At 41.4% G+C, this 14055-nt stretch overlaps 1 protein-coding gene across 3 annotated transcripts in view; it reads left to right on the top strand.

Moving 5' to 3' along the window:
* The window catches only part of qsox1 (quiescin Q6 sulfhydryl oxidase 1), a 31739-nt gene extending 17684 nt beyond the window's left edge, over nt 1-14055 (top strand). Inside the window, exons 10-14 of one of the 3 annotated variants that reach the window (XM_088425792.1) lie at nt 1074-1212; nt 3510-3686; nt 9857-10018; nt 11093-11329; nt 13813-14055. In XM_088425792.1, the coding sequence (XP_088281918.1) occupies nt 1074-1212; nt 3510-3686; nt 9857-10018; nt 11093-11329; nt 13813-13874 (777 nt within the window). In that variant the 3' untranslated portion in view covers nt 13875-14055. Of the gene's footprint in view, nt 1-1073; nt 1213-3509; nt 3687-9856; nt 10019-11092; nt 13784-13812 lie in introns of those variants that run through there. The other 2 variants (XM_088425791.1, XM_088425790.1) reach the window with 2 other exon arrangements.

Below are 14055 nucleotides of genomic sequence, written 5' to 3'. Positions count from 1 at the left end.
AGAGATTGGATCGGACTGTCCTGTGAATAATAAATCTGTGTATGATTGACAGCTATTGAAATGCATTGGGAAGGAATATATTGAACTCATTCACTGAATATATTTAATTCATTCACAGTGCTACTGGCGTTAATGGCTACAGATGTCAAAGATTACTTTTAACTGGACTGAAAAATCGTTCTCTATTTTCCACTAAAAACGCAGACAAAAAATGTTTTTAAAAATCTCTGACTATGCCTGTCTTTTTGATTGCAGTAATACAGTAACGTGCATTTAAAAAAAACAAAAGCTACCAACTGTAACACACAGCCAGTTTTTTCACAACAGCTTGATCTGCCCAGTTTGACCGAAATGGTTAAATGGTGAACAGTGAAAATGAATTTCTCAATTTACTTGATTTGCATCAACATGGAACGGGCTCTTTGCAGTCCATGTGCTAACGCTTTATGAAGGCAAATTACCAGGTGACAGCAATGAAAACATAATATTCCACCTTACAAAATTTCAGCTTGATCCTTCTTTGCCAAGATGAGTCAAAACTTAGCTTTCGGAATTTTTAGTAAATGTCATTTTGCAGATATAACTAATAATGAACCTTGTAATGAATGAAGTGTGTATCCCTTGCAAATTGAAAGAGTCACTTACTCAAATCATTAGCTTTTAGCCGGCCCGATCAATGGATCAATGAATCGACGAGAAGGTATGAATTGACTTCACTTCCGAGGAAATGGACTTCGCGCTTGCCCAAAATCTTTACTATTGACATGTGAGTAACCCTGTCAATCACAGCGGCGACGGCAATAGAGGGCGGCGAGAGAAACGACTTTGTGTCAGATGGAATATGTTGCGGGATTCAGCCACGGCGCACGGTCAGATATCTGGACTGCCCGTGTTCATTAGCGCGGGGGCGAGCCATTAACCTGAGATTGACTTCTCATTGATCAAAAAAACTACACACGGCGGCTTTCATTAAGTTGAACAGGTTTGGAGATGCGAGAAGACGGCCACAAAACAGCGGGCCCTTGTAAAACGTACTTCCTTGTCTCTCAGTCGTATGTTATCCTCTCCCCCAGGCTCCAGATGCTGCCTTGCCCGAGGGGGTGAGGTGGGTGGCTTGCCAAGGGTCACAACCCCACCTCCGACGTTATCCTTGCGGCGTGTGGACTCTTTTCCACCTTCTTACGGTCCAAGCCAAGAAGGCCGGCGGCTCAGGTGCACGCAACTCACACGTACTTTGTCTGCCCGCGGGCCATTTAGAGTTCACAAGGAGGAGGGAGGCTTAAAATATGTCAGTGCGGCGAGGGGGGACTTTGTCCACAAATTAGCCTCTTTTCACAGTGACCTGATTTAACGCAACACAAATCCGTTTGAACACAGAATACACGCGCATACACACCAGGGCTGCGCCTATTGAGTATTTTTGGTATTCAGTTATTCGACAGAAATTTTTGAAGACCTTTTTTTTTTCTCAAACTTAAATTTAAGCTCTGTCTGAACACTACTTTCCTCTCTGGAAATATTAGATTTGAGAAATAACCTCTCCCCATACATTTTAGTCCCTGAGATGAAACAACATATTTGTGTCAGCATGGTTTGGTTAAAAGAGATGAGTAGGAAGAGCATCAGTGTCGGGTTGTCAGGATCAATGTGTGGAGAGTCACACATTGATATCTATCTGTCTATCACGTCTGTCAATGTCAGCATAATGAGGTTGTTAGCATCCTCAATTGGATGATTGAACGTGATTTCAGAACACCGTTGTGTCGTCTTATATCGGCAGTGGGAAGCAACATTTGCTGTGGAAAGACTAGTCGAGCTGTTACGCCTCAACATGCGGCTAAGAACAACTTCAAAATAAAAGCGCACCAATGCATTTTAGGTTTATTTTGAAATTGCATTTCTCGTGCGATTTTTACTTACATGCTGAGCATTAACAATTGTTGTTGCATTGGCTTGACATTTTTTCTGAGAGGGTATCTAGGCGACAAAGAATGCCTCAATTAGGTTTTTGAACCGAGGTACTTGAATAACTCTTAATACACAAATACACGGAAAAGTATAACTTGAATTTGTTAAGCGACTAGAGGTGCGGTTTTCAAATGGGATATGTGAGAGTCACATCATTTCTGTAGGTATCAGCAAATCAAATATTACGCTATGTAATTCCAGGAGGGGAACAGTTTATCTCTCTTTTCAAATTAAGAACAAATAAATTGGAACATGAATTGACTTATTGACGAATTGGTAAAGTGAATCCTGTGCAAAACGCCGTATGCCGTTATTTTATGTTTTTGGTTAGTAGTCAAAAAAATAAAAATAAAAAAGATCATGTTAATTGACAGATCTTTTAGGGTTGCTAAATGAAATACACAGAGAAATAAATAAATGTGTTCCAAAGTTTATTAAATCAAACATGGATTGATGGCACAGCACTGTTTTAAGTCCCCCATCCAAAAATATTTTGCGCTGCTTTGGGGGATGCTTGGTTTAAAAAAATATTTTACAAGGGAATACAGCTCATTTCAACTTATTTGTGATTATATGAAGATATTAGATTATTGAAATGCAAGAGGTTAATAAAACAAGTCATCTGAATGGAAGTTCCACTTCTATCTGGCATGTTAATCTCTCTCTTCAGCACACACATGCACATATACACACAGTGGGGTTAATCCCGGGGTTTATGGACCATCATGTGACCTGCAGATGGACTGGCGAAAAAGGGGCGTCCATCTGGTACCCCACAGCCACCATCTATCTCACAGGACATAGACGGGCACATGCGGTGCTACCCGCTGAATACGACATAAACCTCATGCATGAACTCACACATTGAATGCAGCATTACAGGTGTGAACTCAGTTTCCCATTGTTGGGGCGGCGGCTGCGCGGCTTCTAAACCGACGGGGCCACTAAGCCAAGAACAAAAGCAAACTACTGCCGGAAAAATATGTTTGTGGACTGTCGAGCTTCTGAGACGACAACCTGGCCACCATTCACACAGAGTGTTAACGTCCTTTAATCTCCAGATTGGGTATAGATTATTCATCTCAATATGGGGTTGACCCAGCTCTTTGTGACTATTAGCCCACAAAAGCGTGGGAATCCAGTAAGATAGCACAAGTTTACCATTTAAAGTGAGAACATCATAGCACTCTTCAGGTATGCCTTAAAGCTACAATTTTGGATTTGGCCTCTTGCAATAACACTTGCTGATGTCGTCATTGTACCTGGCTCAATGTGAAAGTGGCTTTACGCACATTTGACCACAGCTGGGGGAGTTATCGGCTGCACATACTGTACATCTATACTGTAATCGATGTCGTACCGCATTAGCAAACTAAGAAGAACAAGCGCGATAGAAAAAAAGATCATTGGTGTAACGATTATGGAGAGAAATTGAATGTACACTAACATTGGTTTATTGGGAAAGCCTGTCTCAAATTTTACACAATGCTTAAAGCCGCCTCACTTTGTTGTGCAATATTAATGAATGAAATCCCCTCCAGATCCCAAGGAGGTGCTGAGCGCGATGGCAGGCTACATCAGCAATTTCTTTGGCTGCAGGCCATGCGCTGAACACTTCCAGAACATGGCCAAGGAGAGCCTGTCGGAGGTGAGCACCTTAACTGACTCCATCCTCTGGCTTTGGTCACGACACAATCGGGTCAACAACAGAATCGCAGGTAAGATTGCGGCTTTTGGTGGTTTTAAAACAGGTTTGTTAGCTGTGATGTTGTTTTTTGCACCATTAAAACATGAAGAAAAAAAGATGAATATATTTTCTTTATAAATCCTTGACTTTGTCATATTTTGATTGTTTTGGCTTTTGAATTTTAGTCCATTTCACAGACTCGAGATTGTCATTTCAATGGTCTATGCCAGTGACTAGCCACTTAAATGATAGAACACAGTTTTTCCATCACTGCTACTCAGGGGGACACACAGGACCATAACAATGCATAAAATTAAAAAATGGCAGAAAAATGAGCAGCAAAAATGAACGGCAAACCAACATTAAGTACCAGAACGGGTGCGTTGTTTTACAAATATATCAACTCACCGCAAAAAAATATGATTACGTTATTATGTTTGTCCAACAAATCATTCCAAATCCACAAAAATTACTAGGCCTACTCATATACTCATTGGAGTAGAGTTAAATAATAATACCCAGTGTAAGTCAACCAAGCTGTGCCCGCCATCTAAAGGTGAATTGTGATATTACAACTGCGATCTACAGTACTGCATATTCCCATGTTATGCAAATTTGCATATTAACTGTGTTATTTTTTGCATTTTTGTTTTTTTCTGGATTTTATACCCCTGGATTTTCAGGGTCCCCCCAGGTATGTCTCCCATCCCCGATTTACATCCTCTGCTGACCTCTACAGTTACCTCACTGAGTTTGTAGATTTAGGCTCCAGCCTCCTTACGTGGTCAATGGGTCGTGTTAATACGACTAGAGACAGTGCTGGGTGGTGGAAGGACGGATCTTCAGATCAGACACCAGCTGTCACTATGTCTTAGAGCTCTCCCACCCCCACAACTTTGAGTATCATTGCACTCTGTCTCACTCATTTTCTCCTAGCCGCCCTCTAGTAGCCCATTCTTGTCCTCTTACATTGTCACTATCGCTTGCCCGTTTTCGATTAGTCTCTGCTTCTCGTTTTATTTTGCCCCTCCTCATTGCTCTCTTGCTCGAGTAAAATTTTGCGTCCTCAGGATTTTAAGGAATCTCACTGAGGCTCACTGATTTAACTTAATATTTGTTCCTGATTTTATGTGGATTCTTGCATTTGTCAAAAACCACTGAAAGTGATGTTTTACGAAAACTTTTAAATGTGTCTCTTGTGTCATGTGAGGAGCTGAGTTTGGACCCAAGTAGCAGATGGGACAATGAAGTGGAAAAGTATAATGTCTTTATCCAGAAAAATCCAATGCAAGCCTCGGAAACTAGAACTAGACCTGGAACGCTTGCAAAAGTAGACTCAGAAACTAAACCTGAAACCCTGCATGACACAATGAAGCAAACTGACTGACCACAGAAACAGCATGGGAACTGATACATCAAGGAACAAACCAGTCATGAGAGTAAAATAACAGTGCTCCAGGTGATATAGATGATTTAGATAAAAATGACAAAGGTGACATGCTGTATATGACCATCACTGATATTGCACAACTTGTTTTGTTTTTGATAAATTTGCGTGATGTCACACAGGTGCCACAGGTGTGTAAAGGTATTTTGTTTTGGTTTTCTCTTTGTTTTTTTTAACTAATAACGAAGTTTTTAATTAATCAGCCCATGCATACGGTATTCTCTTCCAATTCAACTGTAGTAAGTTTGTCGCGCTATTTCCCCAAGCATTTTTTTATCTGGCTAAAGATAAGCTAAAATGACTTTTTCTAACATCACTTGTTGCTTTTGTATGCTTTTGACAGCCACCTTTTTTTTTCCTTTTGGTGTGGGCTGGCCTTTTTGAATTTCGAGTGGGAGTAAAACAGAAAGAAAAGCACTTTCACTCTTGTTTAACTGTATAACCAAAGTATATTACTCTTAAAAGAGCAAAAGCCTCCTCCCTGGTCTTTGTTCCGGTGATTTTATTAGGCCCAGCGTCGTCATTAACAGCCCACTTTGTTAAATCACTATCTTTTGTTTGTGCAGACCGCCCCCCTCTTCTATCACTGGGACAGCTTGTGTCCTGAACAGCAGGGGCTAGCGGGATAGCCGCCTCTGCGTGCGTCTACTCTCCAGACACTTAAACACTATTCAGACCAGCGCGCGCTGCCTCAATCCGTCTTCCCTCTCATCCTGTGTCTTGTCCCTCCCTCTGTTGCGTGGAGAACCCCCGTCCCTCTGTCCCCTGGGACTCATAAGCTCCGCTTGACAAGTGATAGCGCAGTGCCCCGGCAGCATGGCTCCCCCAGGAAGCAGGCCTCTCTTCCTACCCGCACACACAATTCCCAAGGTACTGCGCGGCAGCAGGTGGCCAACACCGCGACACGTGCACCAAGCCGCACCATCCTCCCACCCTTGTGCAGGGGGGGTGTAGCCATAGTAGAGGGTTACTCGTTTCGACCGAGGATCGGCGCGGCGAATCCCAAGAAAAGGGGGGGAAGGACGTAAGCGTCCGCGTTCTTTCGTTCCGCTCTCTCACCCACGCAGCCCCTCCTCTGCCTTTTCTATTTTTTTATACTCCAAAGTGGAGCTGTTCAGCCGCCTTTCAGGAGCTGCCATGCATGAAAGAGGAGCGATTTGTAAAGCGGCTGAACAATTAATTTAGCCGGCAACAAAGAGGCCCCTGGGCCCCATGACGCCGCCTCGCACGAGCCGCATTAAGAGCGGCGGCGGCTCAGTCTCGCCGCTGCTTGTCAACAGGCTGAGAGGTAGACGCGTTTCTACAGGCTGCACTTGAAAGTCACGGTGCCGCCGTATTTGCATTTGTGTGTACGGTGGTGGAATACTAAGAAAATCGGCTCTTTTACCATTTGTGCTCCCCGGGCACCGTTTAGAACAATGGAGTCGAACTCCAATCCTCGAGGGCTGGAATCCTGCATGTTTTCATTTGAATCAGGTGTGTTTGAGAGAGTAGGTTCAGGTTTAGAACAGCTCTAATGAGGTCTCTAGGAAATACAACATTTTATCAACATATTCAATTCCAAGAACATTTTTTACTTTTTTTCTAGCGTGTCCAGACAGTCAATCTCAGGTACTTGTATATTTTCTAAGTGTTTGGCGCAAGGTGGGTCTAAAAATGGCTGCTACTAATGAATTATGTACTCAAGTAATCAATTACTGAGGTAAATAAGTACTAAGGTAATCAAATACTTTAGGTAATGAAGAACAAAAGTAATCAAATACATTAGATAGTGAAGTATTAAAGTAATTGGTTACTTTTGATGTAAAATGCAAATAGTAAATAATCCTATTACTTTAGTTAATATGTAATTTCTTACCTTTCGTACTTAGGTACTAAAGTACTTGATTTCTATAAGGAAGCTATTGATTACGTTAGTGTCTAAAGTAAATTATTATTTTAGTACTCGACCTTCCTTTAGCAAAACACTTGAAAATATCCTTGGGATGTATGTCTGAACCCTTTAAAAAAAGGTAAAACTATGTCTTTGGGATTGCATGAGTTAACATTTAAACAAAATCAATGATGGAACAGTTATTAAAAATTGTGTTGGACTGATTTTTGGCCAGGGTGTTTTTTGGCCAGACTTTTTTTCAGTGTCGATATTTGGCATTTTGACGAATATTGGCATCTGTCATTTTTAAAAATCTGATGGTCAGTGATAGATCACTGTCAAACTATTAAGTTCATTGAATAAATAAAATGGAATTAAGTATAAAATATTCTGCTCAACCTGGAAGCACTCTGCACCTTTTGCTTTTCTAAGTAAGATTGTAATTCCAAGTGAGATTTCCATTTTGAAATCCTGGAGAACTTGATTGAATGGATTAACAGTAATATTGGCCCAAGTCATGTAGTTGGTCTCCCAGCGAAAACATGCAAACCTTAACCAAGAGGGCCTCGCATGCACCACTCCACCTTGTTGCGGCCATCTTTAAAGATCAGCCGTATTCACCCCGATGGCCGCATGATGCCGCTTGCTTGGTGAACCTCACTTAACAGAGTCTGGTTCGACTTCCAGCACGATACATATTTATACCCCATGAATATGTATGCGTTATCGTGATGACATCCCATAGTGGCGATCTCCATGTGGCTGAAGTCACCCTGGGCACAAACTTGGCAGTCTGATTAGAATGAGGAGAATGTACATGTGTGTCAATCCGCAATTCACCTGCTGAAATGTATAAAAGCCCCCCCCCCCCCCCCCCCCCCCCCCCCCTTTCCTCCAACTACCTGCTCATAGGCTCACTGGCAGCAGCATGACCAGAGCAGAGTAAAACGAAATTTTATGTAAAGCACCGTATGCCAAGTCCATACACATGTGCATGCGATTGAGATACACACACAGCAGTTTAAGGAAAGCGGCATGCAGGGAGTAAATTGACGGCGCCGTAAAGTGACAGAGCTGCTGTGTGCATGCACGCACACACATATACACAAACACACAATGGTTTGGAAGTGACAACAGGCAATTTATTACTAGATTATGCCGTATTTGTATGTGTGTGTGTGTCCTTGCAGGAATTTGTGCAGAGAAGTATGTTCAAGTTTCTGCTTACTACACTTGTTACCTCGCAATATATTTGGTGTGAGTGTGTGTCTTCGTCAGTAAGTTGAATTAAAAATCAGGTTATTATGGGGGGGAAAAAAATCTGAAATTTTTCACACAACCCTCCTGAACGTATTTGAACGGTTGTGAATAAGTAAAAGTAGTTTTATTTACTTTTTTTTTTATTATTAGGACGGGTCTTGTTAGCAAGCGCCTGGTTACCACTTACAATAGGAGGGGAACACAAATTTTACAGGGGAGTGAGAAAAGAATGGAAAAACTAAGAAACGATGTCGAAGACAGTGGAGGGATGTCGTTTGATTTTTTTCTGCTATTTTTTTATGAAATCCACAGTTTTGAAGCATGAAATAAAAATAAAGCTGGGTATTACATTGCAAAGGGGTTTTTTTTTAGGTTTTTTGTGCAGTTTTCTCAAAATGTCGGTTTCTCTGTGTTAAGGAGTTCAAAAATGTATAGAACAACGATAACCTCACTTTTTCAGCACATTGTTTCTCCATTTACAATGAATAAAAAAGAAAAAGCACTGAAAAATGTTCTGTTGTGCTGTTAGTATCTTTAAAAAGACCACATTCTATGAAATAGCAGTAAAAACAACATAACTGAATTACAATCAGTTTAGGTTTAGAACCTTTTTCTGCAGTAATGTTTTGACGTCTAAACCTTTTAGCTTTTGTGATAGTTTCATTTCTTGTAATGACAACCTTTAGTGGTCATTACATTACTGGGAAGATTTACTCGTTTATACTGCTTTATAGGTGTGTTTTAGTAATAATAATCGTAATATTTATTTGTTTTGCACTTTATATTTGTTTGCAAATCTCAAAACAGCAAACAAGTGCTATCATATACAAAATACATATTCATTTTCACTCTATTTTGTTATGTAAATTGTGTTACGATGCTAATTTGCCGAACAGTACTCCTGACTAATGTTATGTCTAATTTTCCTTCAATTTTCCAACCAAACCTTTGCGAATACACGTGGCTGAATTGTTCAATTGTGGTTTGATGGTGCTAACAAAATTTAAAAGAAGACTTTTTTTTTTTAATTCATTAGCTGCATATGTCCCCTCTGAGGCTTCTCCTCCTCTCATGTTCAATTTGAAGATTGGACTTCGCTTTCAAAGGGCTGCGAAGAGACCAGACAGGTGGTCTGCACCACTGAGGTCTGCTGCCCGCACGTGTGTGCGTGCATGCGTAGGAGTGGAGAAGCTGTCCACTTTGGTCACATCTATTATCTCGCCACCCCTCCCACTGGGACATCCCTGAAGCCCATTGATCATTGTTAGACACACACACACACACACACACACACACACACACACCAATATCAATCGGTAGATTACATGCACACAAACACAGACAGGTGATTTACATACACACTCTAAAAAGACCTCCATGCACATATGCATATAGGCAGCAAGATTTATGAAGGCGAGTGACAAGATGAAATGGCTTCAACACAGATTGCATCCATTCCTCCAAGCACTGGTGTCCTCAAATCAAAAATGCCAGCACGAGAGCGTGCGACAACTTTGCGTGACCTTGTGCTTTCTCAGTGATATTACAATTTTGGAGTGTGGACACAAATCCAGTTTTCTTTAAAAAAAAATAAATAAATACCCATGTCCTTGCCTTCTAGGCGCTTTGAGCGAGGATCCCAATTTCCCAAAGATCCAGTGGCCTCCACCTGATATATGTGCTGATTGTCACACAGTGAAGGACAACGGGGACCACAAGTGGAACAATCCCCAGGTTCTGTCTTTCCTCCAGGACTACTACACTGTAGAACGTATACTCACAGGTGAGACGTGAGCTCCGTCCTCCATCTTGTATCGTCTTGACACGACGAACAGTGTTTTTCAATTGTAGACAATGAACATGATCATATGACTCTTGTGAAAAGGTTGGTTTGTGTTGTTTTTTTAAAGAAAAAAATGACATTGCATTGTGTAAGAATAAGTACTGCAGTCAAAAGATTTAAAAATATTGAGATTAGTTAGGATTTGAAATCACTTGATCTAATGAGTCTTTTCTGAGAGAAACCCTAAGAGGTTTTTTTTCTTTTTCATTTTGATTCAAAACAGTGGCATCGGTCATTGACTTTTTTAGCAGATGTAGGCTTTTACCTTCTGCTGTATTTGGGCCGAGTCTTAAGTGCTCGCTGCAACCTTAAGTTTCAACCATCAGCAGGAGGGGTTGTGTTTGCTTTTGTCAATGACCAATTATTTAGAAAAAAAACACTGAAGTAAAAAATTACAGACATGTTTAAATGTTTTTGAGTTATGTTTGACAGAAAGCTTTGGCTATGACTTGCTCTATTAGCATCTTTGTTGCTGCTGTTTGCTGTTGCAGCTGGATGCTTTGTATTTATGTAGTAGTCTAAACTTGAGCTGCTTCTGTGGTTAACAAGCTCCTTGCTACAAAGAATATATGTACCAAGATCAAAGGTGCCATAGGAACTTTTCTTTTTAAGTTAATGTTCCCATTCATCAAACCAACAAGCTTCACATGCTCTTCCATTTTTATGTCTTCCTCATACCCCTGAAGCACTTAAGACAAATGTGAGATTCTGGTTAAGGAGAAGATGAAACTTGTCAACCTGTTGTAAATGTAGAAGTGTGTTGGAAGAGAAGCCAGAGAGCCTTTTGCAAGCATTTTATTGTCCATTTTTAGTGAAGTCTTCCAGTGACTTACCTCTAATGTTAGGTACACCTGTACAATCCAATGCAATTTTTAGCAAGTTTTATAGAGCCGAAGTCATAGAACTAAATCAAAAACATCCCCAAAAGTAGACAATGCGGATCTCAACATCCGCAGCCGTTAATGGCAGTGAGTGAGTTAACCCGAACTAACAACTTGTTGTTTGCCTCATCAGACTACCTGGAAGATGAAAGCGAGGTTCTGGCCAAGCAAAAGGAAAAACGTGTCAACCAGCAAATTTTGGATGCTCAGAAGCGTGTTGGAAGAGAGGCCAAAGAGCCTGTGAACCTTCACAATCTTCCTGCTCAAACTCCAGCTACCGTGGAGGAGGGGGAGGAAGAGGAAATAGTGGCAAGTGAAGAGGAGGACGTCGCGGACGACGGACGAGCTCCGCCGGCTGCCCAAGCGAAAGGTAAGACTCTTGACCCGACAGCCTGGGTGGAAACAAAGCTGCGCTCGGATCAACAAGGGAACATCAGGAGACCGAGCATTGTGGGGATGAAGATGCGAGACGCACAGGAGGACATTGTAGACTTGGACTCGTTTGTCAACCGGCACTACAAAGCCAAAGTCGCGCAGGTGGCCACCTCCAACCGGGTCAAGCAACGCACTCTGCAGAGGAAGCGGGAGGAGCGAGACTCTGGAGCCGTGGTCGGGTTGGAATTCGGTCCCGACGATGGGGCGCGCATGCACAAGCGAGAGCTGTCGGCCCAGCGCTTGAGCGAGGACGGCGCGTCAGGTAGGAAAGGCCGCTGGATGTCCGTGCTGAGCATCGGCTTCTCCAAACTGGACATCAGCTTGTGCGTCATCCTCTATTTCCTGTCCTCCATGTGTCTCCTGGCCATGTACCTCTTTTTCAAAACCCGCCTCCGTTTACGGACGGCCAAAGCATCGCTGCCTTGATCTCAAGCCTTTTCCGTTACATCATAGGTTCAAATACTGTAAGTGGATGTGTCCAGATTAGTCCAGCCCACTTAACTGCTTCCCATTGGAAACCATTTACACCCGTTATTTTGCTGGTCTGGTTCTGCACTTCAAGGCACTTCTGGTGCCCTCCACTCATTGAAAGCTTTTTAGCAAACGCCGTCCAATGGGACTTTTGTGTTTATGGATGTTTATTTTCATCAATTAAGCTGGTCTGAGTTTTTATTATGCCATGAAGGACATTTGATTACATTTCCAATCAATGCGACTGCTCAAACTTTTCTACTGTGATTTCACTTCAGTATTAGTTGTTTTAATTGTATTACTTTGAAAGCATTTTATTTTAGGTTTCTGGCGAAAGACTTCCACTATGTGTTTCATTTTGTAAGCTATGGGTTATCACGTTAGATACACCTGTACAAGCTAATGCAGTGTTTACCAACTTTTATTGAGCCAAAGTGACACCGCCAAACAGAAATGTCCCCAATATTGAGGGACCAAGCCTCACTGTGAATACAAAAAAATCTAATCTTTGAAAAAAATTATACCCCATGCTCCTCTATTCGAAAATAATTATATCCGATAAACTCCACAAATGGTTGCTTTTGTCCAAATCAAAACCCTCAATAATAAATTATTTTATTGCGTTGGTTTGTGAGGGCAAGAACATATTAGTTGCGTAAAATTAGGGCCTCGTCTCAATTTGCTGGCATTTATTGCTGAGTATAGTGGGCCTATTTAGTTGAATGGTTGTATGGAAATAGATTGATGGTACCTTCCACTACCCCGTGGAAGGGTATTGAATTTTTCTGCCTGTCAGTGTAGGTCGTTGACATATACAGTACAAATTGACAGCTATTGTACTTGTGATAAATTCAAGTCAAGCAAGGTAAGTAGAATTGGAATACCGTAATCCCCCAAATATAAGATGCACTTTTTTTTCCCCAAAAAATGAAAAACAAAAGTAGGGGTGCGTCCTGTAAATGGTAACTTAAAGATAGATTTTTTTTTTTTCGTTCAAGGAAGGTTGATTCGTCAGCCATATTCTTACTTAAAATAATTACCATAACGGGACAAACTAGAGGACAGAGGACAGTTGGCTGTTAGCAGCCCGTGCCTGTTGTAGCAAACAGCAGCTTGTGTTATCTGAGGTTGCTACGGCATTTTCAATAAAAGAACTGAGCAGACTCAACCAACGTCCGAGTCCATGCTTGTTCACACACAGAAATATTACGAAAACCGTCTTGTTTTGAATTGATCAATTGACTTTACAAAGATGAAATTAATTCTATTTTGCTATATGTTTTTGCACCCTTGCCAAACTCTTGGTCTGTCCTATGCATGGTAATTTAAAAAAATACCTGAATGTGATTCTAAAATTAAGGGTGAGTCCTATACACAGGTGCGTCCTATATTTGGGGAATTACATAATTAAACCAGATGTTCCTCACAGAACTCAAGAAATAATGAGATCCGATCTAATAGCTGTACCAAAAAGGTTTTTTTTAACTAATTTACCGCCATGCCAGTTAAAGCGAATCCTTGACGTCTTTTGCCGTCAGTGGCAGCGAATGAGTCAAAATGCTAATCAGTGAAAGAATTCCATCTTGTGTCAATGTACCTAATGAAGTCCAATATATATATTTGTTTGACTCCTGACACCTTTGACACCTGACCACTCGTCTTGAATGTTTTTTTTTTAAATTCCGTTATTGCATTGTGTTACATGGTTACACATGAATGATCTGAGACGATTACATCACAGCGCCGAGTCGTCAAGACAGATGCTGCGCTCACGAAGGGCGCAGTGACTTAATGCTCTCGTTGAAAATCTTTGTGTTGATTGTGCAAAGCAAGTTCCCCTTTTTATTTTTCAGCTCATTTTGAACACAGAGAGGTGAAACGCCTGTATTGTACGCGACATTAAAAAGTCTTCTCAGAACTTTTGACGCTGTTGTTATTGTTTTGCAGATACGGCGCACGAAGCAGCAGGGTGTTGCATGTTGCATGAAACGGGGAGTGATGGGAGGTGACGGGGGTTAAATCATCACAAGGTTGAAGGAAAAAGCCTGTTGCCATCTGCTGCGCGGCAAAGGCTAAATCCTAACAATTTCATTGGGATTAAAGCAAGTGAGTAATCCAGCTTTCCTTTAGGGGGAGAGATTACCCAGGAGGATTAGCTCCCCGCAGATAATAAACTTTATTAAAACGCAA

The sequence above is a fragment of the Hippichthys cyanospilos genome, chromosome 10, assembly GCF_059441005.1.
Source record: "Hippichthys cyanospilos isolate Australia breed blue-spotted pipefish chromosome 10, RoL_Hcya_1.0, whole genome shotgun sequence".
Lineage (NCBI taxonomy): Eukaryota > Metazoa > Chordata > Actinopteri > Syngnathiformes > Syngnathidae > Hippichthys > Hippichthys cyanospilos.
The sequence above is the reverse complement of the archived record's forward strand: the minus strand, read 5'-3'. Positions and strand labels throughout refer to the sequence as shown.